Source organism: Crinia signifera, chromosome 6, assembly GCF_055691185.1.
Source record: "Crinia signifera chromosome 6, ASM5569118v1, whole genome shotgun sequence".
In the NCBI taxonomy this organism is placed as follows: Eukaryota; Metazoa; Chordata; class Amphibia; order Anura; family Myobatrachidae; genus Crinia; species Crinia signifera.
Genome location: NC_139222.1, coordinates 11,269,872 through 11,295,000, shown reverse-complemented (window position 1 = coordinate 11,295,000; position 25,129 = coordinate 11,269,872). Strand labels below are relative to the sequence as shown.

At 48.3% G+C, this 25,129-nt stretch overlaps 1 protein-coding gene across 1 annotated transcript in view; it reads left to right on the top strand.

The window, feature by feature from the left end:
• The window catches only part of LOC146007439 (uncharacterized), a 94,845-nt gene that overhangs the window by 31,926 nt on the left and 37,790 nt on the right, over nucleotides 1–25,129 (top strand). The window contains exons 3-5 of the mRNA XM_083145787.1: nucleotides 6,164–7,959; nucleotides 23,570–23,900; nucleotides 24,440–24,690. Of these exons, the coding sequence (XP_083001913.1) occupies nucleotides 6,164–7,959; nucleotides 23,570–23,900; nucleotides 24,440–24,690 (2,378 nt within the window). The remainder of the gene's footprint in view (nucleotides 1–6,163; nucleotides 7,960–23,569; nucleotides 23,901–24,439; nucleotides 24,691–25,129) is intronic.

Sequence of the window (25,129 nt, the reverse complement as noted above, 5' to 3'; positions counted from 1 at the left end):
CCTACTCCTCTGTTCTGCCCCATTCTCCAGCTCAGTCCTGATGCCCCATTCTGTGTGATCTCCTTCTGTACCCTACTCCTCTGTCCTGCCCCATTCTCCAGCTCAGTCCTGATGCCCCCATTTTGTGTGATCTCCTTCTGTATCCTACTCCTCTGTCCTGCCGCTGCCCCATTCTCCAGCTCAGTCCTGATGCCCCCATTCTGTGTGATCTCCTTCTGTACCCTACTCCCCTGTCCTGCCCCATTCTCCAGCTCAGTCCTGATGCCCCCATTCTGTGTGATCTCCTTCTGTACCCTACTCCCCTGTCCTGCCGCTGCCCCATTCTCCAGCTCAGTCCTGATGTCCCCATTCTGTGTGATCTCCTTCTGTACCCTACTCCTCTGTCCTGCCGCTGCCCCATTCTCCAGCTCAGTCCTGATGTCCCCATTCTGTGTGATCTCCTTCTGTACCCTACTCCTCTGTCCTGCCCCATTCTCCAGCTCAGTCCTGATGTCCCCATTCTGTGTGATCTCCTTCTGTACCCTACTCCTCTGTCCTGCCGCTGCCCCATTCTCCAGCTCAGTCCTGATGCCCCCATTCTGTGTGATCTCCTTCTGTACCCTACTCCTCTGTCCTGCCCCATTCTCCAGCTCCGTCCTGATGCCCCCATTCTTTGTGATCTCCTTCTGTACCCTACTCCTCTGTCCTGCCGCTGCCCCATTCTCTAGCTCAGTCCTGATGCCCCCATTCTGTGTGATCTCCTTCTGTACCCTACTCCTGTCCTGCTGCTGCCCCATTCTCCAGCTCAGTCCTGATGCCCCCATTCTGTGTGATCTCCTTGTGTACCCTACTCCCCTGTCCTGCCGCTGCCCCATTCTCCAGCTCAGTCCTGATGCCCCCATTCTGTGTGATCTCCTTCTGTACCCTACTCCTGTCCTGCTGCTGCCCCATTCTCCAGCTCAGTCCTGATACCCCCATTCTGTGTGATCTCCTTCTGTACCCTACTCCTCTGTCCTGCCCCATTCTCCAGCTCAGTCCTGATGCCCCCATTCTGTGTGATCTCCTTCTGTACCCTACTCCTCTGTCCTGCCCCATTCTCCAGCTCAGTCCTGATGCCCCATTCTGTGTGATCTCCTTCTGTTCCCTACTCCTCTGTCCTGCCCCATTCTCCAGCTCAGTCCTGATGCCCCCATTCTGTGTGATCTCCTTCTGTACCCTACTCCCCTGTCCTGCCCCATTCTCCAGCTCAGTCCTGATGTCCCCATTCTGTGTGATCTCCTTCTGTGCCCTACTCCTCTGTCCTGCCGCTGCCCCATTCTCCAGCTCAGTCCTGATGCCCCCATTCTGTGTGATCTCCTTCTGTACCCTACTCCTCTGTCCTGCTCCATTCTCCAGCTCAGTCCTGATGCCCCCATTCTGTGTGATCTCCTTCTGTACCCTACTCCACTGTCCTGCCGCTGCCCCATTCTCCAGCTCAGTCCTGATGTCCCCATTCTGTGTGATCTCCTTCTGTACCCTGCTCCTCTGTCCTGCCCCATTCTCCAGCTCAGTCCTGATGCCCCCATTCTGTGTGATCTCCTTCTGTACCCTACTCCTCTGTCCTGCCCCATTCTCCAGCTCAGTCCTGATGCCCCCATCCTGTGTGATCTCCTTCTGTACCCTACTTCTCTGTCCTGCCCCATTCTCCAGCTCAGTCCTGATGCCCCCATTCTGTGTGATCTCCTTCTGTACCCTACTCCTGTCCTGCCCCATTCTCCAGCTCAGTCCTGATGCCCCCATTCTGTGTGATCTCCTACTGTAGCCTACTTCTCTGTCCTGCCCCATTCTCCAGCTAGGTCTTGATGCCCCCATTCTGTGTGATCTCCTTCTGTACCCTACTCCTGCCGCTGCCCCATTCTCCAGCTCAGTCCTGATGTCCCCATTCTGTGTGACCTCCTTCTGTACCCTACTCCCCTGTCCTGCCGCTGCCCCATTCTCCAGCTCAGTCCTGATGTCCCCATTCTCTGTGATCTCGTTCTGTACCCTACTCCTCTGTCCTGCAGCTGCCCCATTCTCCAGCTCAGTCCTGATGCCCCCATTCTGTGTGATCTCCTTCTGTAACCTGCTCCTCTGTCCTGCTCCATTCTCCAGCTCAGTCCTGATGTCCCCATTCTGTGTGATCTCATTCTGTACCCTACTCCCCTGTCCTGCCGCTGCCCCATTCTCCAGCTCAGTCCTGATGCCCACATTCTGTGTGATCTCCTTCTGTACCCTACTCCTCTGCCCTGCCGCTGCCCCATTCTCAAGCTCAGTCCTAATGCCCCATTCTGTGTGATCTCCTTCTGTACCCTACTCCTGTCCTGCCCCATTCTCTAGCTCAGTCCTGATGCCCCCATTCTGTGTAATCTCCTTCTGTGCCCTACTCCTCTGTCCTGCCGCTGCCCCATTCTCCAACTCAGTCCTGATGTCCCCATTCTCCAGCTCAGTCCTGATGTCCCCATTCTGTGTGATCTCCTTCTGTACCCTACTCCTCTGTCCTGCCGCTGCCCCATTCTCCAGCTCAGTTCTGATGCCCCCATTCTGTGTGATCCTTTTCTGTACCCTACTCCTCTGTCCTGCCCCATTCTCCAGCTCAGTCCTGATGTCCCCATTCTGTGTGATCTTCTGTACCCTACTCCTCTGTCCTGCTCCATTCTCCAGCTCAGTCCTGATGCCCCCATTCTGTGTGATCTCCTTCTGTACCCTGCTCCTCTGTCCTGCTCCATTCTCCAGCTCAGTCCTGATGCCCCCCTTCTGTGTGATCTCCTTCTGTACCCTACTCCTTCCGCTGCCCCATTCTCCAGCTCAGTCCTGATGCCCCCATTCTGTGTGATCTCCTTCTGTACCCTACTCCTCTGTCCTGCCCCATTCTCCAGCTCAGTCCTGGTGCCCCCATTCTCTGTGATCTCCTTCTGTACCCTACTCCTCTGTCCTGCCCCATTCTCCAGCTTAGTCCTAATGCCCCCATCCTGTGTGATCTCCTTCTGTACCCTACTTCTCTGTCCTGCCCCATTCTCCAGCTCAGTCCTGATGCCCCCATTCTGTGTGATCTCCTTCTGTACCCTACTCCTGTCCTGCCCCATTCTCCAGCTCAGTCCTGATGCCCCCATTCTGTGTGATCTCCTACTGTAGCCTACTTCTCTGTCCTGCCCCATTCTCCAGCTAGGTCTTGATGCCCCCATTCTGTGTGATCTCCTTCTGTACCCTACTCCTGCCGCTGCCCCATTCTCCAGCTCAGTCCTGATGTCCCCATTCTGTGTGACCTCCTTCTGTACCCTACTCCTCTGCCCTGCCGCTGCCCCATTCTCAAGCTCAGTCCTAATGCCCCATTCTGTGTGATCTCCTTCTGTACCCTACTCCTGTCCTGCCCCATTCTCTAGCTCAGTCCTGATGCCCCCATTCTGTGTGATCTCCTTCTGTACCCTACTCCACTGTCCTGCCGCTGCCCCATTCTCCAGCTCAGTCCTGATGTCCCCATTCTGTGTGATCTCCTTCTGTACCCTGCTCCTCTGTCCTGCCCCATTCTCCAGCTCAGTCCTGATGCCCCCATTCTGTGTGATCTCCTTCTGTACCCTACTCCTCTGTCCTGCCCCATTCTCCAGCTCAGTCCTGATGCCCCCATCCTGTGTGATCTCCTTCTGTACCCTACTTCTCTGTCCTGCCCCATTCTCCAGCTCAGTCCTGATGCCCCCATTCTGTGTGATCTCCTTCTGTACCCTACTCCTGTCCTGCCCCATTCTCCAGCTCAGTCCTGATGCCCCCATTCTGTGTGATCTCCTACTGTAGCCTACTTCTCTGTCCTGCCCCATTCTCCAGCTAGGTCTTGATGCCCCCATTCTGTGTGATCTCCTTCTGTACCCTACTCCTGCCGCTGCCCCATTCTCCAGCTCAGTCCTGATGTCCCCATTCTGTGTGACCTCCTTCTGTACCCTACTCCCCTGTCCTGCCGCTGCCCCATTCTCCAGCTCAGTCCTGATGTCCCCATTCTCTGTGATCTCGTTCTGTACCCTACTCCTCTTTCCTGCCGCTGCCCCATTCTCCAGCTCAGTCCTGATGCCCCCATTCTGTGTGATCTCCTTCTGTAACCTGCTCCTCTGTCCTGCTACATTCTCCAGCTCAGTCTTGATGTCCCCATTCTGTGTGATCTCATTCTGTACCCTACTCCCCTGTCCTGCCGCTGCCCCATTCTCCAGCTCAGTCCTGATGCCCACATTCTGTGTGATCTCCTTCTGTACCCTACTCCTCTGCCCTGCCGCTGCCCCATTCTCAAGCTCAGTCCTAATGCCCCATTCTGTGTGATCTCCTTCTGTACCCTACTCCTGTCCTGCCCCATTCTCTAGCTCAGTCCTGATGCCCCCATTCTGTGTAATCTCCTTCTGTGCCCTACTCCTCTGTCCTGCCGCTGCCCTATTCTCCAACTCAGTCCTGATGTCCCCATTCTCCAGCTCAGTCCTGATGTCCCCATTCTGTGTGATCTCCTTCTGTACCCTACTCCTCTGCCCTGCCGCTGCCCCATTCTCCAGCTCAGTTCTGATGCCCCCATTCTGTGTGATCCTTTTCTGTACCCTACTCCTCTGTCCTGCCCCATTCTCCAGCTCAGTCCTGATGTCCCCATTCTGTGTGATCTGCTGTACCCTACTCCTCTGTCCTGCTCCATTCTCCAGCTCAGTCCTGATGCCCCCATTCTGTGTGATCTCCTTCTGTACCCTGCTCCTCTGTCCTGCTCCATTCTCCAGCTCAGTCCTGATGCCCCCATTCTGTGTGATCTCCTTCTGTACCCTACTCCTTCCGCTGCCCCATTCTCCAGCTCAGTCCTGATGCCCCCATTCTGTGTGATCTCCTTCTGTACCCTACTCCTCTGTCCTGCCCCATTCTCCAGCTCAGTCCTGATGCCCCCATTCTCTGTGATCTCCTTCTGTACCCTGCTCCTCTGTCCTGCCCCATTCTCCAGCTCAGTCCTGATATCCCCATTCTGTGTGATCTCCTTCTGTACCCTACTCCTCTGTCCTGCCCCATTCTCCAGCTCAGTCCTGATGCCCCCATTCTGTGTGATCTCCTTCTGTACCCTACTCCTCTGTCCTGCCGCTGCCCCATTCTCCAGCTCAGTCCTGATGTCCCCATTCTGTGTGATCTCCTTCTGTACCCTACTCCTCTGTCCTGCCCCATTCTCCAGCTCAGTCCTGATTCCTCATTCTGTGTGATATCCTTCTGTACCCTACTCCTCTGTCCTGCCCCATTCTCAAGCTCAGTCCTGATGCCCCCATTCTGTGTGATCTCCTTCTGTACCCCACTCCTCTGTCCTGCCCCATTCTCCAGCTCAGTCCTGATGCCCCCATTCTGTGTGATCTCCTTCTGTACCCTACTCCTCTGTCCTGCCCCATTCTCCAGCTCAGTCCTGATGCCCCCATTCTGTGTGATCTCCTTCTGTACCCTACTCCTCTGCCCTGTTGCTGCCTCATTGTCACGTTTCCTTACAGTTAGCATCTTAGTCACATCATAGTTGGGACCTAATGCCACGGGTATCCATACACCACGTGGTACGAGATGCCCGGTGACACCACGAGAGGAGTAGTGCCCCATATGTTTCCTTACATTTAGCATCTTAGTCACATCATAGTTGGGTCCTAATGCCCCGGGCATCCATACGCCACGTGGTACAAGATGCCTGGTGACACCACGAGAGGAGTAGTGCCCCATATGTTTCCTTACAATAGGCATCTTAGTCACATCGCAGGTGCAGAGAAAAGCCTCTGATTGCACTACAGACTGGGCTGTGACTTGGTGTTGCACACGTACAGTCACAGATGACGCACAACAGAACGTGTGATATACGCTGCCGGCACTGCATTGTGGTGCTTTGTGTATGTGTTCAGCCTCAGTCACACACTGATGTACAAATGTCACACACACCAGAGATCAGTGTACACTAGCAATGTCGTTCTTCCACCTCTGTCTGTTTTACTTCTCCAAATAAGATGCACATTTGGGATGAGAGACACTCTGTGCTGCTGTGGGGCACGGGGCCTGGCACGCAGTGCTTCTGCAGTAATTAAGGACCCATCTGTAGAAATGCTCCACGGTGTAACACAAGATCTCTCTTTCCATGCGTGTATGTTATTCCCAAGAAGGAATCACCCTGATGGATTAACCCCATTTTGTTTTTCAGATTTGAAAATAGAAGATGACATCGCAGGAAGTTCTCCAGGAGAAAACCGCATTCCTCTAACTATACATTCAGTCCATCACAGTGTAGATACATCAGCTGATCCCTCCGATAGTGAGGAATGTTCTACTGATGACACCGATAATGAGGAATGTTCCACTGATGGCACCGATAATGAGGAATGTTCCACTGATGCCACCGATAATGAGGAATGTCCCACTGATGACTCCGATAATGAGGAATGTACCACTGATGACACCGATAATGAGGAATGTACCACTGATGACTCCGATAATGAGGAATGTTCCACTGATGACACCGATAATGAGGAATGTCCCACTGATGACTCCGATGTTGGTATACCTAGTACATCTCGCAAAGTATTTGCCTGTTCTGAATGTGATAAGTGTTTTCCATGTAAGTCAAAGTTAGTTGAACATCAGAGAACTCACACAGGGGAGAGGCCGTTTCCATGCTCTGAGTGTGGGAAATGTTTTAAAGTAAAGTCTTATCTTATAACACATCAGAGAGTTCACACAGGGGAGAAGCCATTTATGTGTTCTGTGTGTGGGAAATGTTATAAAATGAAAGCGCATCTTAATGTGCATCATAGAACCCACACAGGGGAGATGATGTTTCCATGTTCTGAGTGCGAGAAATGTTTTACACATAAATCAGCTCTTGTCCTACATCAGAGAACTCACACAGGTGAGAAGCCATTTTCATGTTCCGAGTGCGAGAAATGTTTTGCTTTGAAAGATGATCTTGTTAAACATCAGAGAACTCACACAGGTGAGAAGCCATTTCCATGTTCTGAGTGTGGGAAATATTTTGCACAAAAAAAAGATCTTGGGAGGCATCAGAGAACTCACACAGGGGAGAAGCCGTATGCATGTTCTGAGTGTGAGAAATGTTATACACAGAGAGCACATCTTGTCCTACATAAGAGAACTCACACAGGGGAGAAGCCGTATGCATGTTCTGAGTGTGGGAAATGTTTTATATATAAATCAGACCTTAAAAAACATCAGCTAAGCCACACAGGGGAGAAGCCGTTTCCTTGTTCTGAATGTGGAAAATGTTTTATATATAAATCAGAACTTAATATACATCAGCTAAGCCACACAGGGGTGAAGCAGTTTCCATGTTCCGAGTGTGAGAAAAGTTTTGCACGTAAATCACATCTTGTTGAACATCAGAGAACGCACACGGGGGAGAAGCCATTTCCATGTTCTGAGTGCGAGAAATGTTTTGCAGCGAAAGGAGATCTTGTTAAACATCAGAGAACTCACACAGGGGAGAAGTTTTTATGCTCTGAATGTGGGAAATCTTTTACACAAAAACAATCGCTTTGTGCTCATCAGAGACTTCACACAGGGGAGAAGCCGTATGCATGTTCTGAGTGCGGGAAATGTTTTGCAGTGAAAGGAAGTCTTGTTGTACATCAGAGAACTCACACAGGGGAGAAGCCGTGTGCATGTTCTGAGTGCGGGAAATGTTTTGCAGTGAAAAGAAGTCTTGTCCTACATCAGAGAACTCACACAGGGGAGAAGCCGTATGCATGTTCTGAGTGCGGGAAATGTTATAGGCAGAGAGCACAACTTGTCCTACATCAGAGAACTCACACAGGGGAGAAGCCGTATGCATGTTCTGAGTGCGGGAAATGTTTTGCAGTGAAAAGAAGTCTTGTTGTACATCAGAGAACTCACACAGGGGAGAAGCCGTGTGCATGTTCTGAGTGCGGGAAATGTTTTATATATAAATATCATCTGGTTAGACACCAGAAAATCCACACACAGGTGTAATGTAATACCCGTGAGATGAGGGACATGGTACAGGCTGGTTACATTACTCTGACCCTAAAAGGAGAAATGTTGGCATAAATATAATGTATTCACTTATACCAAATTGTCAGGCGCTGTTTGATCTTAAATATTCATTATATAACCTTATTATTAATATCGCTCTCTATAGGATTTTTCGTGTCAGTGCATACACGAGTAGTCTAAGGGAGACATTTACTAAGATGTGTATTCTGCTTCACATGTGATGTTGCTATGGGCAACCAATCAGAATCTACTTCCTACCTGCCACAGTGTCACGATCGCACTGCGGGGTCTTCCTCAGCGTTCGGCTCAGGTGTCCCTTTGATAGTCAGATATGAGCTGTCCCGGGGAAGCAGGAGGCTGACATCTCAGTGTTTGAATATTGGCTTCTTTATGCGGGGTTAGTTGTAGATTCAGAGCATTTTCTACTTTGTCTCTCATTCGCCATTCAATGTGTTAAATAAGACGGTGGACAGCAGAAGGCAATTGTGAGGGTGAGAACTAATGCTGCCCATACACTTGTGAGTTATTACATGTAATCATTTGCTTTTGACCACATCTGGCTGATAGATGAAATGTTTGTATGCATTTTAATGGGACCATATAAAAGGATGCGCGGGCACGCCTTTGAACGTTGCACCGATAGATCTTATGTGCTGCACATCATTTCTGTTGAATTGCAGGAGCAATTCAGGGGGGGGCGGAGAGAACGCTTTCAGTGGCTTGGGGAGAGGGGGCCGAAGGGAGCGCTGGGGACGTGGGAGAGGGCAACATTGTATTGTAGCGCTAGCGGGAGTCAGCGGTGGTGGCATAATTGTTTAAAACACTGGGCAGCCCTCTGATAGGCTGAGACAGCTTAGCCAATCAGAGGGCTGCCCAGTGTTTAAAACAATTTTGCCACCACTGCTGACGCCCGCTAGCACTACACTACAATGCGGTCCTCTGCCAGCACCTGATGTGCCATCTCAAGATGGTATGGACATCGGGTGCTGAAAAGGGGCACTTTTTTTTACCACAAGATGCAATCGGGTTTGATGGACATCGCACTTCGATGTTGCATCGAATCCGATAGCATAAGTGTATAGGCAGCATTACTTTTGATATATGTATATATTCCCTATTTTCTTAAGGCTGTCTCATTCTGTGGTGGTGAGTGTTCCTGCAATGCCGATTCTGTATCGGGGCCATCTGCACCAATGCACAGAAAAGCAGAAGCGTTCTCTTTTCATTTTCACTCCAACTTGCTGATGACCAAATGCTCTCGCATCTGCGGTGATCATATTACTGCCATACCTCACTGTGTCCCCTAGTCTCCTCCCACCTTAGAGGCTAAGCAGTGATTGGTCTGGTTAGCACCTGATTAGGAGACTACCAGGGAATACCTGGTGCTGTAATCTCTCAGACAGCAGAAGCGCAGGAACTATTCCCAGTGGAGTATTCTATACAGCCAGATATGTTCTGTTTCTCTGCATCTCTCATCTGTCAGCCTTTAGGACGCTAACTGGTGCAGAGCAATATTATAAATGTATTCACTGGAACCTATGGATACTAAATATTGTATCTATTGCTGAGTACGGAATGTTCTCATTCAGTGTCATGCGTTATAACTGACATTTCCTTGCCGATGTCACTGATCATATTATATCTTAGCCACCTATTGTAGTGACTTACATCTTATTACCGGTGGTGGCCATTTATAGGAGATAATCCGTAGTGTAACCATTGTATGTGATCACAAAGACCTTTTCTATCATTATAAGGATTTCTGCATTTATATGTATTGATTATGTCTTTCATGTTTGTCTTTATTGCTAAATATATGACGCTATTTTAAACTATCTTCTGAATAAAAGTTTTTTTAATTAATTCACCGATCATTTTATCTATATCTTTATAAAGTGTGTCCCAAAACCCCTGTTGTTCTTCTTTGGTTTTCTACGACTGACTGTTGTTTTCAGTTATTGCACTGAACCTACCTTGGGAGCACCGCCAACCTGATACCACATGGGATTACCGGTAATGTGGTTTTGATGTTGGTAAAATTTGATTATTTACTTATGTTATACTTCAGTGCCTGTGGGAATCCTCCCCCACAGTGTGTATGGTTGCAGACCCGTCAGGTTGTTTTAAAAAGTGATGTGGGTCTTTAGAGCCTGTATGAGAGGTAAAGAATTCCAGAGGTAGGGGGCAGCATGTGATAAGTCTTGGAGTTAGGAGTGGGAGGAAGTAATCCTTAGGCAGTAGAGGTGGCGTGCATTATCAGAGCGAAGAGGGCGGGCAGGAGTGTAAAGGGCGATGAGGTCAGAGATGTGAATGGGTGAGTAAGTGTTGGAAGCTTAAATTGGATTCTGAAAGGAAAGGGAAGCCAGTGAAAGAAACTATGATATTCTTGTAACCTTTCTTATTTCTGTAACAATGAGATTTGAAGTTTGGACCTGGATTAAAAATCTAAATCTTAGTTCTGGTTTTCTGCGTTTTCCAACCCAAGACCGAGAGCATGTTACCATTTTCTTTATGTATTAATAATTTTGTGTGCATGTAAGAGTCAGTGCTTGCCCTGGGCATTGGCATACACACGGTACTCTGGCTGGTGGCAGTAACTGATTTGATTTAGCACATGCGCTGAGGTAGTCAGTAAGGTGTCACCGGCAGTGATATTTTGCCACGCCTAAAATAGTAGAATTTATCACCCTTTCAGACCTGACCTCTGACAGACTGATTAGAAGAGAATTACAACTAATTGAACTTCAAAAATAAAAAATTCCTTGGGGACAGATTCAATATACCACCCAGAGACAAGAAGAAACCAATTAAGACTTTAGAGAAAAAAACATTGACGAGCAGTTCAGTATACAAAAGACCCAACCTAGCATACCAGCAGTATATGACATCACTGCATACCAGCTGTATATGACATCACTACATACCAGCTGTATATGACATCACTACATACCAAAGCAAGACAAGAAACAGAGACCCCAGCAGAAAACAATATTCTAGCTGATGAGACAACGAATACATCGATATCTGAACAATCGTTTTCAATACATGAAGTAGAAACACCGTTAGAAGAAAACGCACATTACGACCATCTAGCTAGGATTTCACTAGAACAAGGATGGGAATCAAGCAGAACAGAGGGACATACCATCAGATTCTCAATATTAAAAACAGAATTCGCAATACATCAGGGTACATCTGAGAAAGGATCAGAACTAGAATCAAACACTGACCAAAGAACATCTAAACAACATCAGACCTCACCAAGGCCCTTATTCTGGTTGGTGCGGCCAGAGCCGCACACGGGGCTCCGGCCGCACAAACCAATCCCCGCCCACCCTACGGATCGCCACGGCCGTCCGTACACGGACGGCTGGCGATCCGCATAAAAATGGTGGAGGCGTACGCCTCCACCATGGTGGGAGCTGCCCCCTGCATTCGATGGTCGTCGACCATCGAAGGCAGGTCCGCACGCCCCGGCAGCTCCCGCAAGCTGAGACCACACGGACAATCGTCCGTGTGGTAGCTTGTATGGGGGCTGAAAGCTGACATCCGGCGACGTCAGCTTTCCGCCCCCATGAGTTGCGTCATGCCCTCATTACCATGCATACGCCCCGCGTTTGCATGGGAACGCCCATGAAACGCGGGGCGTACACATAGGGAAATGAGGGCATGAAGCCTCTCACGCCCCTATACGCCCCCTTTGCGGCGGACGAAATACGTCTGCGGCGAAGGGGGCTGCACATGCGCAGATTGACCTCTGCGCATGTGCAGACTGTAAACATCGGCGGTACGGCCGCACGCGGGCCGTACCGCACGAAACAGAATAAGGGCCCAAGTGAGACAACAAGCACCCAGATATGTGTCGACATAGCACCTCTTTTTTTAGGGGTGAAACACACAGCACCTCCATAAATAAAGAAAGCAACGAGTTGGAGAAATGTAACAAACACAATAAGAGGACTAGAAGAGGGTGCAGAGGAGGAGGTGGCAAGAAAGAGAGTAAGACACAGGAGGGGGAAATAGGAAAAGGAATATTCATTTTAAGCAACCATATCATGACAAAAGAACATACAAAATTACTATGTAAAGGGCTAAAGTTCACTCCTACCAATCAATGAGACAAGTTCCAGACGTACCTTGATTTACATAATTTTACAGGAAAACTCACATAACAAGAAGTTTTTTGCAAATACAACGCCAGCACCAATAAGAAACACCGATAATGGGGACCAATACAAACATACACACCAAAAACCAGCATCGACCTTCTACCCCAGCTACATGAAAGGCGCACAGATAGACCATTTCACCAAGATGGTAGAAAAAGATCTAGAAAAACTAGACATACACAATCATGACAGAAACCTAACTATTATTATTATTATTATTATAATTTTATTTATAAGGCGCCACAAGTGTTTCGCAGCGCCGTACAAAGGAACAATACAGGGAGACAAAACTTGGCATAACATTCAATAAATAACAAAAATACAGTACAAATAAAGAGCACCACAGTTCAATACACATTACAGCTTAAATGTAAGTAGTGAGGACCCAATCAACATACAACTAGAGGCTTGAGGCCAATGATGGAGATGAGTATGAAGATGGTCACTGAGTGTTGGAGTAAAGGAGAGCTGTGAGTGAAATGTGAAGAGAAGTGGGCTTTGACAACAGGAGGGAAGAGGGCCCTACTCGGAGGAGCTTACAATCTAGTAGGAAGGGGAGACAGACAGATTACAAGAGGTGCAAGCGAGGGGGTGGTGGTTAGATAGCAGGATGTAAACAGGCAAGGGGTCGGAGAACCAGCTGGTTTATGCAGTGGAAGGGTACGCTTTGATGAATAGGTGAGTTTTCAGTGCCCGTTTGAAGCTTTGCAAGGTCGGGGAGAGTCTAATGGAGCGAGGGAGTGCGTTCCACTGAAGGGGTGCAGCACGGGCAAAGTCCTGTACTCTAGCATGGGAAGCAGTGATCAGGGTGGAGGAGAGACGACAGTCGTCAGCTGACCGTAGAGGGCGGGAGGGTGTATGAATGAATAATAACTAGAAAAGAAATATCAGCATTACAGGATCTACAAAACAATCACTCAATAATAATAATAAAACCAGTTGACAAAGGGGGAGGGATTATAATTCTTAATAAAGCCGATTACCTAGAGCAGTGGTTCTCAATGCCGGTTCTCAGGACCCCCCAACAGTGCATGTTTTCCAGGTCTCCACACAGTGGGCCTTATTCTAGTTCACTTTTAGAGGCAAATTCCTTCTCAAATGGACAAAACCATGTGCACTGCAGGGGGGCAGATATAACATGTGCAGAGAGAGTTAGATTTGGGTGGGGTTTTTCTTCAAAGTGAGATCTATATTGCAGTGTAAAAATAAAGCAGTCAGTATTTTCCCTGTACAGAAACAAAATAACTCACCCAAATCTAATTCTATCTGCACCTGTTACATCTGCCCCCCTGCAGTGCACATGGTTTTGTCCTTCTGAGAAGGAATTTGCCTCTAAGAGTGAACTAGAATAAGGCCCAGAATCACAGATGAAATAATTAGCTCCACCTGTGGATCTTTTAAAATCTGTCAGTGAATAATGAGTGCACCTGCTGGGTGACATGGAAAACGTCCTTGAGGACGAGGTTGAGAACCACTGACCTAGAAGAATCACAGAGAATTCTGGGGGATACAAAAACATACTCCCGACTAAAACAAGACCCAACCATTAAATTCAAACAAGAGTTAGACAAACACTTACATGAAGGACATACAATGGGGATCCTGAAACAAAAAGTATTACAATTCATACAGACCAACCATCCAGTTATACCAGTGTTTTACTATCTCCCGAAAATCCACAAAAATGCTGTAAAGCCTGGTAGGCCAATAAATCATCAAACCTCTCACGATACTTGGATACCTTTTTGCAGCCATATGTTCAAAAACAGAGATCATTTCTAAGAGACACCACACATATACTAGACAAACTTCAAAATACCCAATGGGACCAAGACCTCTGGCTGGCCACATCCATTGTTACATCATTATATTCAGTGATAGAACATGAGCAAGGGCTAGAAAGTATTAAATACCATCTCACACAGGATAAAGATTTAGCAACAGAACAGATACAATTTATTATCACCAGCATAGATTTCATTCTTGAACACAATTATGTCTGGTTTGAGAATCGGTTTTTCATGCAGACCACTGGGACAGCAATGGGCACGAGATTCGCCCCCAGTTACGCCAACCTCTTCATGAGTTGGTGGGAGGACCACCACATATGTGGGGAGGTGACTAGAGGCGAATCTCGTGCTACGGACAAGGTACATAGATGATGTGATCTTCATCTGGAGAGGGGATGAGCAGTCATTAAAATAATTCATTTCACACAAACAATAACAAGAACAATCTAATTTTCACAACCAAGTAAATTTCCTCGACCTAAACATTTACACAGACAAATCTTGGATTCAAACAAAAACATAATAAAAAAAAACAGTAGATGTAAACAGCTACACACTGTCAACCAGTTGGCATCACCCAAACTGGATGAATTCAGTCCCCAAAAGCCAGTTTATGAGACTAAGATGAAACTGCTCCAACATTTTATACTACATAAAACAAGGGAATGAACTGGCCAGACAATTCAAAGAAAAACAATATGAAGAAAACAAAATCAGTGAAGCCTTCCAACAAATTCACCAGACCAATAGAGAAGACCTATTGAAATACAGAGATAAAGGAGCAGATAAAGATCCAATCCTTAATGAGGTACCTTTCATCACACAATACTCCAAACAACCAGGACAATTGAGGACAATTCTAATCAAACACTGGCCAATACTATTAGAAGATAAAGTTCTGGCAGACCATCTCCCACAAATACCAAAACTTATATTCAAAAAGGCACCTGATTTAAAACAAAAGTTAATAAAAAAAACATATCCCCCAAAACCTGCCATACAAACAACAATAGCTCAGTACCCCCCTAACAAAAGGTTTCTTCTATTGTGGAAACTTTGCCGGTTGTAACAACCAAAAACAGAAGCACCAGACCCACCACAGATTTTAAATCCTTTGTCAATGACGAAACATTTAAAATAAAGCAAGAAATAACATGCGACAGCAAAGGTGTCATTCATCTCCTGAAATGTGGGTGCAACAAATAATGCGTTGGCAGAACTACCAGACAACTAAAAGAGCATATATAGGAGCACTTAAGGAACATAAAAAGAGGGTACAAGGAACACAATATCTGAAAACACTTCAAACTTCACCATGATAGTGACCCACAATCATTGAAATTTGTGGGCATAGAATTGATACATCCAAACTGGAGGGTGGAAGACTGTACACATAAAATCAACAAAGCAGAATTAAAATGAATGTAAAAACATAAAACATTTGCACCAAGAGGGCTCAACCTACACAATGAGGTTAAATCAATCATTGGCAAAAAAATAGAGCACAAAGAACAAATCTAAACAAAAGTCCATTCCTCCATCAGAAACCAGTACACAGCATAAGCATTAATAGGAGTATAGTTTGAATGTACAATAATATTATCAAATACACTTCTTAATAAAGGGATAGTTAATTTAAAATAAATTCATCGAACCACAGGCTAAATCAATCATTGGAAGTAAATAATTAATAAATAATTAATCAGACTACAGAACATCAATAGCTCACACACCCATTAAAATATCACTTTTCACAGCAGCTAATTACAACAAACATTAGGACTCTAAATACTTAACACATATACTCTCCGAGAGAAAGGTTACATTGATAACAAATGATCTAGTCATATACACAGAGGAAACAATATATCAAAGAAGCATCTTAGGTACACAAGAGATTTTTCCAGACACCGGCAGAAGCATTGACAAAGATTCCGACCTTTAGGTACTAACGGGACTGCGACTAAGGAAGACTGTTAGGTCCTAGTGTAAATAGGGTAGACTGTTAGGTGCTGACAGGGGCACATTCAAGGGGAATGTCATGTCCAATTGAACAAAAAAGAGGGATACTTTGGAAAAAACATATATAAAAACTAATCGCACTGCTAACACAAAAGGATAAAATGGAGGATAAAATGTACAATAATGACAGCAATGCCTAAAACCAAACAGATCTGATATTCTAGAGATACGCAGACAAAATAAATGAAAAAACAATGAAAAGTACACCACTGGAGCCAATCAGAAGGCATTGATGACAGACACTCTGACCGACCAATACGAAATGATTACCAGAACCATCCAGAGAACGGAGAAGGTTTTAAACACACAGACTTTTCCAAAGCACAAACTTCCTTGAAGGCTTACAAGCTGAAACGCGTTGGAGACAGACGAAGATGGGAACGATCCAACCTGCACCCATACGGTGACAGCCGGTAGCACTCTTCTCGCAGCTGAATGGGAGCCAGATGGACTGCAAGGAAAGGGTAAGTAGGAGGCTGCAAGTGACGAGCGAGGCAGGAGGGATCCCGGTCTGAATAAGCTAGGCAGTGTCCACGGCAATGCTGTTGACCGGAACATCGCACTCTGCTATTTGAAGTCCCTGAAGCCGCCAGATATCAGCGGCGGTCGGGGCATGGAGTGTATCCCCACACGTGCGACACCTTCACCATCTGGGGCTATCAGTTGAGACGCCAACACCCCTAAGCTGCACCAGTCTCTCTCCTCTGAAAACCTGCAGCAACAAACCAGCGGGCTTTTAAAGGGGTACCCGAAGACATAATTTATCTGATAAGCGGGACGCGGCATTTAGATAACATACTTAACTTTTAAAGAAACTGTGGACAGAGACTTTCATAATAATAGTGTATTTTCAGATCTAGGTTTTATTCACCACCTTCAAATATTTAAAATTACACAAACACACACAGCCATGTCTGTATGTGTGTGTGTATTTTTAAGTTTGTATTTTTTTTTTCCATACAAAGAAAAAGAAAGTAAATGAAATTACAACAACGAAGTACATAGTATAATACATTTACATCATTTAGTACATTTCTCCAACAATGGTAATAATTCAATGGAGATAAGCATCAAAAGACCATAGCAGACCTCTCAATTTATGGATATTCTCCCTTAGTAATTTGGTTTCTGTGTAAACCAGTGTGTGGGATTTCTATGTGAGTCCATTTATACCATATACCGCATAGAACTGATGAGAAAACTCGAATGCGTGTGTTTCTATATATCCTATCTAACTGTGAAGGTCAAAATAACCAAAAAATGGTTCTTTTAAATTTCAACATGTAGTAGTAAGTGTATTTACTGTGTAGTGAAATGTATGAGCAAATTGCCAGACCGTTAAAGCTTGACGAAGCAAAAGTTTAACCGATGATACGCCTGAAAGTAAAAAATTGTAGTGGAGAGAAGAAAAAGTAGGGGAACGGTCCACCTGCTCAGCTAAAAATATGACCATTGTTGGATCCACCGTTCCCTTCACCCATTCAGACAGATGCGCCAGTTGTGAGGCCACATAATACAGTCGCAGATTGGGGAGTCCCAAACCTCCCGATGACTGGGCCTTATACAGGGTTTTAATAGCAATTCTAGCTGTACCATTATTCCAAATAAAGGATCATTTCTCTTTCAATGGTCCTGGTGACACAGCTTCACATTGGGCTGTAGTAGGGTCCGCAGGAGCCAGGCACCTATACCAAAGCTTTTAGAAAGGTAGGCTCCTCCCACTGCATCCCAGAATCCTCAGTTCGTTTTAGGTGCCCATCGGAGTGGGTGTTATACTGAAGAGGCTGCTGCGCAGCTGAAGATTAGAGATAGATAGGTGTTTTTTATTTTCTTAATTTTGCACTTATAGGTAGGACGCAGTGCTGAGGATTCTCACAGAATCCTCACACTGCCAGCGCTGTATGAGCTGACAGAAGCGCGTCCTGTCAGCTCCCTGCGCACAGAGGAGACACTGTCTGTTCTCTCTGTGCAGCGCTGACAGCTTCTATTAAGAAGCTGCCTGGGCTCCGGGGTGCAATGAACCGGCTTCACGCAGGTGAGGTTCATGGGGAGGGGTGCTCAGTTATGGGGGCGGCCATTTTATGCGGAGCTTACAAGCTGAGCTCCTTATTGAAAAAGACAGCAGCTTGTCACAGGACGATTCCAAGTGGTCCCTATGCGAAGGGGAGACACTAGGAATGAGGAGATCCAACAGTGGGAGCAGCTACTGGGGGTAGTTTGGCGCCAAAACTCCACAAACCCCGCAGCAGCAGGGACAGTTGGTCTCTTCCCTCACTCTGCTTGGCGCTGCTTTGGGAGACGCTGACTGTGGAGCTGAAGCGCTGTTTTCTGGCTGAGTGGTGGATTTCCTGGGCATCGCTACCCCCTTCATCTGGAGGAGAATTCCGGAGTTTCAGACAGATAAGTGCTGTGATATACATTGACTCTGTATATAACGCTGTCACAAACTTGGGGTGCACTACCACTCGGGGATTGGCTAGACCTGACACAGGGGCGCGGAGTCTAACCGTGCCGGGGGTTTTCTGCCAGTGACCCCTCTAGGGTTACCACCTAGTCCCTTTAATTCCGGACACATGTTAATTACACAGGTTCTGTGGCAGTTTAAAATCAGGTGAAGTGGAGTCTTGAAGTCAGCAAGCCACAGAACCTGTATAATTAATATGTGTCCGGAATTAAAGGGACTAGGTGGTAACCCTAGACTCCTCCAAGCGGGATATGGGCTTCTGCGGCACCCAACACGCCGGTCGCGGCCCCCTGGTCAGGTTCGTGGTGGTGGTAGCTTGTGGAATATGGAGCGTGGTCGTCAAGCCGGGTCAGTAACAGGTGAGCAGATACGGTACCAATGGATGCAGCAATGGTTAGTCAGAGTCAGGCCGGGTCATACACAGGAAGGCACAGGATGCAGTACACAGGGAGCAGGCAGGAGAATAGTCAGGAGAATAGCCGGAATCATACACTGGTAAACACTGGGTACGGTACACGAGGATCAGGCAGGAGAATGGTCAGGAACAAGCCAAGGTCAGATGCAATAATCAGAAGTCTGGAATAGTACAAGGCACTGGAACGCTGGAGCTGGTGTGAACCTATACTCTGGCAGCTTCTGTCTCCCAGAGGCTGCCCTTTATAGGAAGCACAGGGAACCACAGGTGAACTAATCAATGGGCTGAGCATGCTCAGTTTACACTGAACTCTCCTGCAGGAGAGAGTTACCCAGGTGTAACTAATTAGCTGAGCTCAGATCTCACAGCACAGTTCAACTATACAGAGCTTGTCAGCAGCAAGGACTCCTCCAGGTGCTGTAATTAGCAAAGCTCAGGCCACACAGACTTTCCTTGCAGCATGGAGCAGGCTGAACAGACAGGAGAAGCCACAAACCAGGTAAGAAACAATATAATAACTGAATGTTGTGACATTACCCTCCCCTCTAGGGGTGGGCTCCGAACACCCCACAAGGAAATTTTCAAGGTCGTCTGCGGTGCTTCTTCTTTTTGGAAGACTGTTTGAATTTCGCTGACTGATGTGCGACCTTTGGCTCTACAAAACGGGCTCTGGCCAACACTAGACCACCCAGAAAGGGAGCGGCATCGTGTTCAGAATCATAATCTGAGTTGGAGTCTAATTCTGGAGTGCAGATCAAAGACTTTTTGGCTGATGATTCACTGGGACCATGAAGTGCTAGAGAGCCAACACGAATGCCCCTAACTGTTGAGTTCTTTGATTCAGATCTTGGTAAAAAAATATTCCCAGAAGCACTAGTACTCTCAGCATGCCGTCTAGATGACCCATGGTTTTGAAGAGGCATGGACAGACTTTCAACCAAGGAAGATGAAGGAGTCTTTGATCCAAATTTGTCAATCACGGCCCTGGAGAATGATATCAGATCTCGCAGTCGAGGATCATTGGCTTCAACAAGTGGATTGACCCAGTCTAGTGCTTCTCCTCGGAAGGATAAGATCATGTATTTTACAATATTTGCCAGATTAACCCCGGAGGATGGATCAAAGTTCATGGCATCTAAGTAGTAATCAGCTAAAGCCTGGTAATGGGCAATGTTCCCATCAAAGCAAATGACTTCAGGAGATTCTTCAACTGGCTTTTGTGTACTAGCCAACCCTGGTGGGACCTTAGAAACAATGGATGTCTCTTGAACTTGAGGCACTGCTGAAGCCTTATGGATGTCCAGTACAGTAGGCATCGGTACTCTAGAAATTTTTTCTTGGCTGACATGTTTAGGCCCAGGGGTCATGGAAGCAGACCTGGAGACCACAGAGGTAATGGAGACAGGCCCAGAGGCAACGGAGGAAGGCCCGGAGGCCAAGGAAGCGGACCCGGAGACCACGGAGGCAGGCCCGGAGCCCACGGAGACTGGCCCGGAGGCCACGGAGACTGGCCCGGAGGCCGCGGAGACTGACCCGGAGGCCGCGGAGACTGGCCCGGAGGCAGCGGAGACTGGCCCGGAGGCTGTGGAAACTGGCCCGGAGGTTGTGGCACATAGGTCCTCATGCCCGGAGGCAAGGGCAGATGGGTCCTCATGCCCGAAGGCAAGGGCAGATGGGTCCTCATGCCCGGAGGCAAGGGCAGATGGATCTCTGCTGGGAGTGACACACTCGGAACTCCCGTCTGGAGTGAAGGACTCGGAACCCCCATCTGGGGTGATTGGCTCGGAATCCTCTTTTGAGGTGATTAACTCGGAACCCCCATCTGGGGTGATTAACTCGGAACCCCTATCTGGGGTGATTAACTGGGGACACCCTTCTTGGGTGCCTAACTCGGAACCCCCACTTGGGGTGACGGACTCGGAACCCCCACTTGGGGTGACGGACTCGGAACCCCCACTTGGGGTGACGGACTCGGAACCCCCACTTGGGGTGACGGGCTCGGAACCCCCTTCTGGGGCGACGGACTCGGAACCCCCTTCTGGGGCGATTGACTCGGAACCCCCTTCTGGGGCGATTGACTCGAAACCCCCTTCTGGGGCGATTGACTCGGAACCCCCTTCTGGGGCGATTAACTCGGAACCCCCTTCTGGAGGCAAAGTGCTCAGTGGTCTAACCTGGGAAACCACACTCAGAGACCCTTCCTGGGGTGTGGCGACCAGAGGATCCTTTTGGGGTGCAACTCTCGGAGATTCCTCTTGGGGTAGTGTACTCAGAGGCCCTTTTTGGGGTACCACTTTCAGAGACCCCTCTTGGGGTGCAGTGCTCGGGAAACCCTCCTGGGGCGCAATGCTCAGAGACCCTGTTTGGGGTGTGGTACTCTGAGACCCTGCTTGGAGTCTGACAGTCTGAGACCCCTCCTGGTGCACGACACTCTGAACCCCGTTCTGCGGCTTGAGAATTTGAGAACCCTCCTGGGAAATTACCCTCCGAAACCCCTTCTGAGGAAAAAGACTCTGTACCCCTTCTTGGGGCTCGCCATTCTGAGACCCCTCTCGGAACTCAACACTGTGAGAGTCCACTTGGGGTGAAACACTTTGATGCCCCTCTTCGGGCAAGACACTAGGAAGCCCTTCCTTGGGCAAGACACTAGGAAGCTCCTCCTGGAGCACAATAATCGGAAGCCCCTCCTTGGGCTGGACACTAGGAAGCTCCTCCTGGAGCACAATACTCGGAAGCCCCTCTTTGGGCTGGACTAACAGAACCCCCTTCTGGGGCTGGGTGGACAGAATCCCATCTTTGGGTTTGATACTTAGACTCCCATCTCGGGCCTTGATACTCGGATTCCCCTCCTGGGGTTTGTGACCATGAACTCCCTCCTGGAGCTGAATGGACAGGACTCCCTTCTGGGGTTGGACTGATGGGACCCCCTCTTGGGGTTGGACACCCGGACTCCCCTCTCGGAACTTGACACTCGGGTTCGCTTCTTGCGGCTTGACCGAAAATGTACTGCTTTTAGGTAAAAAGATTTTAGTTCTTGGACCCCAGGGATAGCCATGAAACTCTTCCTGAGTGGGCACAGAAGCAATAACCTTATTCCTGGCCTCTCGGAAGGAGCAATCCCCAATCAAATGGTCCTGGCCTCCACAATAAAAACATAAATTTAAGGACCTGCGTCGCTGGCGTTCCTCATCTGACAACTGGGGACGAGGCCGACTCACGTACTTGTCCTTAACGGGCACAGATGTATTTTCCAATGGGGTACCCGGAGTGGAATCTGAGGGTCTTGCAGGCACCAAGCCCACAGTAGACTCGCCGAGCAGTTTGGTGACAAGGGTGAGGACGTTAGACAGCAGCTCCTGTAACTGCTGTATTAGCAGGCGAGGCACCCTAATGGACTCCGGATCAGAAATCACTGGTGTTGGAGAGGATGGAGCGAGGTCCAATTGCTGCTGCAGAGTTTGCAAGCTTTGCATAATCAGAGCTTGGTCCTGTTCTTGCTTGTTAACCCTGGCCAGCAGGAGTTCCAGGAGTTCTTTATGAGATAGACCACTAGCAGACTCCATATTCCAGTTGGGCCAGAGTATTCTGTCACAAACTTGGGGTGCACTACCACTCGGGGATTGGCTAGACCTGACACAGGGGCGCGGAGTCTAACCGTGCCGGGGGTTTTCTGCCAGTGACCCCTCCAAGCGGGATATGGGCTTCTGCGGCACCCGACACGCCGGTCGCGGCCCCCTGGTCAGGTTCCCCGTATGAGTGGTGGTAGCTTGTGGAATATGGAGCGTGGTCGTCAAGCCGGGTCAGTAACAGGTGAGCAGATACGGTACCAATGGATGCAGCAATGGTTAGTCAGAGTCAGGCCGGGTCATACACAGGAAGGCACAGGATGCAGTACACAGGGAGCAGGCAGGAGAATAGTCAGGAGAATAGCCGGAATCATACACTGGTAAACACTGGGTACGGTACACGAGGATCAGGCAGGAGAATGGTCAGGAACAAGCCGAGGTCAGATGCAATAATCAGAAGTCTGGAATAGTACAAGGCACTGGGACGCTGGAGCTGGTGTGAACCTATACTCTGGCAGCTTCTGTCTCCCAGAGGCTGCCCTTTATAGGAAGCACAGGGAACCACAGGTGAACTAATCAATGGGCTGAGCATGCTCAGTTTACACTGAACTCTCCTGCAGGAGAGAGTTACCCAGGTGTAACTAATTAGCTGAGCTCAGATCTCACAGCACAGTTCAACTATACAGAGCTTGTCAGCAGCAAGGACTCCTCCAGGTGCTGTAATTAGCAAAGCTCAGGCCACACAGAACTTCCTTGCAGCATGGAGCAGGCTGAACAGACAGGAGAAGCCACAAACCAGGTAAGAAACAATATAATAACTGAATGTTGTGACAAACGCCTATCAGTTTGCACTGTGTGAAAATACTTAATCATGTCAGAGCAAAAGTCTGTAACTTTGGGGGAGGGAGCCCTATTTACATTGTGCACGTGCAGTGTTTGTGCACTTCAAATATCCCCTGAACAGATGGCCAAGGGGGGATTGTGCCTTGCTTGCGTAGCTGTGAGACCGATGGGCAGTGAACCCCAGAGGGTAGAGCAGACAGAGCCTGCGTGGGCTAGTGCCCTGGGCAGGTCAGTGAATGCCTTAGTGCAGTTGTTTGACAAACAGAGATGTTGGGGTATCTTCCCCTCAACCTATGTCATCTTCTCAACAGTCCTCGGGCTCCTTGCCTCTGACTCAAGCAGATCCTGGTCTGTTGCAGGTGATGCAGGACACTGCTAAGGGTATCAGCAGGTTTAATGCTCTGCTGGATAGATTTGACAATGATTCCGAGGAGACTCCTAGACCGTCTTATTCGGTCCCTTTGCTGCCTGTTGATTCAGGGGAGGAAGGAGAGTGCACCTCAGATATTCACTGGGAGCAGGGTGATGATTTTGAGGATACCTCAACCCCTGTGGTGGAGGATTTGATTGCTGCTGTTAAGCAGGCCTTGAATTTGTCTGAAGAAGACAAGACTCCTTTTAAAGGGGTGTTTAAGAGGCAACGTAGAGAGGCTGTTACCTTCCCGGCAGATGAAGGTTTACAGGATCTTTTAGAAGGGGCTTGGAAAACGCCTGATAAGAGGCTCCAAAATTTTCGGCCTTTCGGCCCTCCTCTAGAGGAGGTGCGTCCTTTTGAGTCCAGTCTTTTAGGGGTAAATTCCAGTCCAGTAAAGGAAAAGCCCCAAAATCTCGCTTCGGCTCTTTCCATAAGAAACTGAGCACCAAAGGTGATGAAAAGCCCTTGGCATGACTGCCTGGGGAATCCCCATCTGTCTTCAGAGTAGGGGGTCGTCTTTTAAGGTTTCGGGAAGCTTGGGCCTTGTTGGATCAGGATCCTTGGATGTTAGACATTGTCTCTAAGGGATACGAGATCCCTTTCAGGGGTCTTCCTCTGAGAAGATTCTTAAACACACCACTCCCAAAGGAGTCACAACTCCGAACTGCTCTTTTGGGGGGGGCTCAGTCGCTTCTAGAAAAAGGAGTGGTGATCCTGGTACCCCGGAAGGAATGGAAAAAAGGCTTTTATTCCATTCTGTTTTTAGTGCCCAAACCAGATGGAACCTTCAGACCCATCCTAAATCTGAAGTCATTAAATCTTCACCTGTGGGGGGATCACTTCAAGATGGAGTCTCTGCGGTCTGTGCTTCTCAGCCTAGACCATGGAGAATTTTTGGCGTCCATGGACATCCAGGACGCATATTTACATGTCCCAATTCACCTGAAGCATCAGGCTCTTTTGAGGTTTGCAATCGGGGACCGACATTTTCAATTCCAGGCGCTGCCCTTTGGACTGGTTAAGGCTCTACTACCGACACCAGTCTCAGGGGCTGGGGGGCAGTAGTCCTGGACCTGAGGCTTCAGGGCCTGTGGACTGCAGTGGAGTCAGCTGTCCCGATAAACATCCTGGAGCTTCGGGCTGTTTGGAAGGCCTTATCCCTGGTGGAAGACAGACTGAGAGGCCTCCCCATAAGGATTCAGTCGGACAACGCCACGGCTGTGGCATATCTGAATCATCAGGGCGGCACACGCAGCATGCTGGCTATGAGGGAGGTGTCGTGGATTCTATTGTGGGCGGAGCAGAATGTTCCAGCCTTATCGGCAATATTCATACCAGGTGTGAGGAATGTGGAGGCCGATTTCTTGAGCAGGGAAGAGCTGCTAGAAGGGAAATGGACGTTGAATTCACAGATCTTCCAGCAGATTGCATCTCGGTGGGGGCTCCCGGAGGTGGA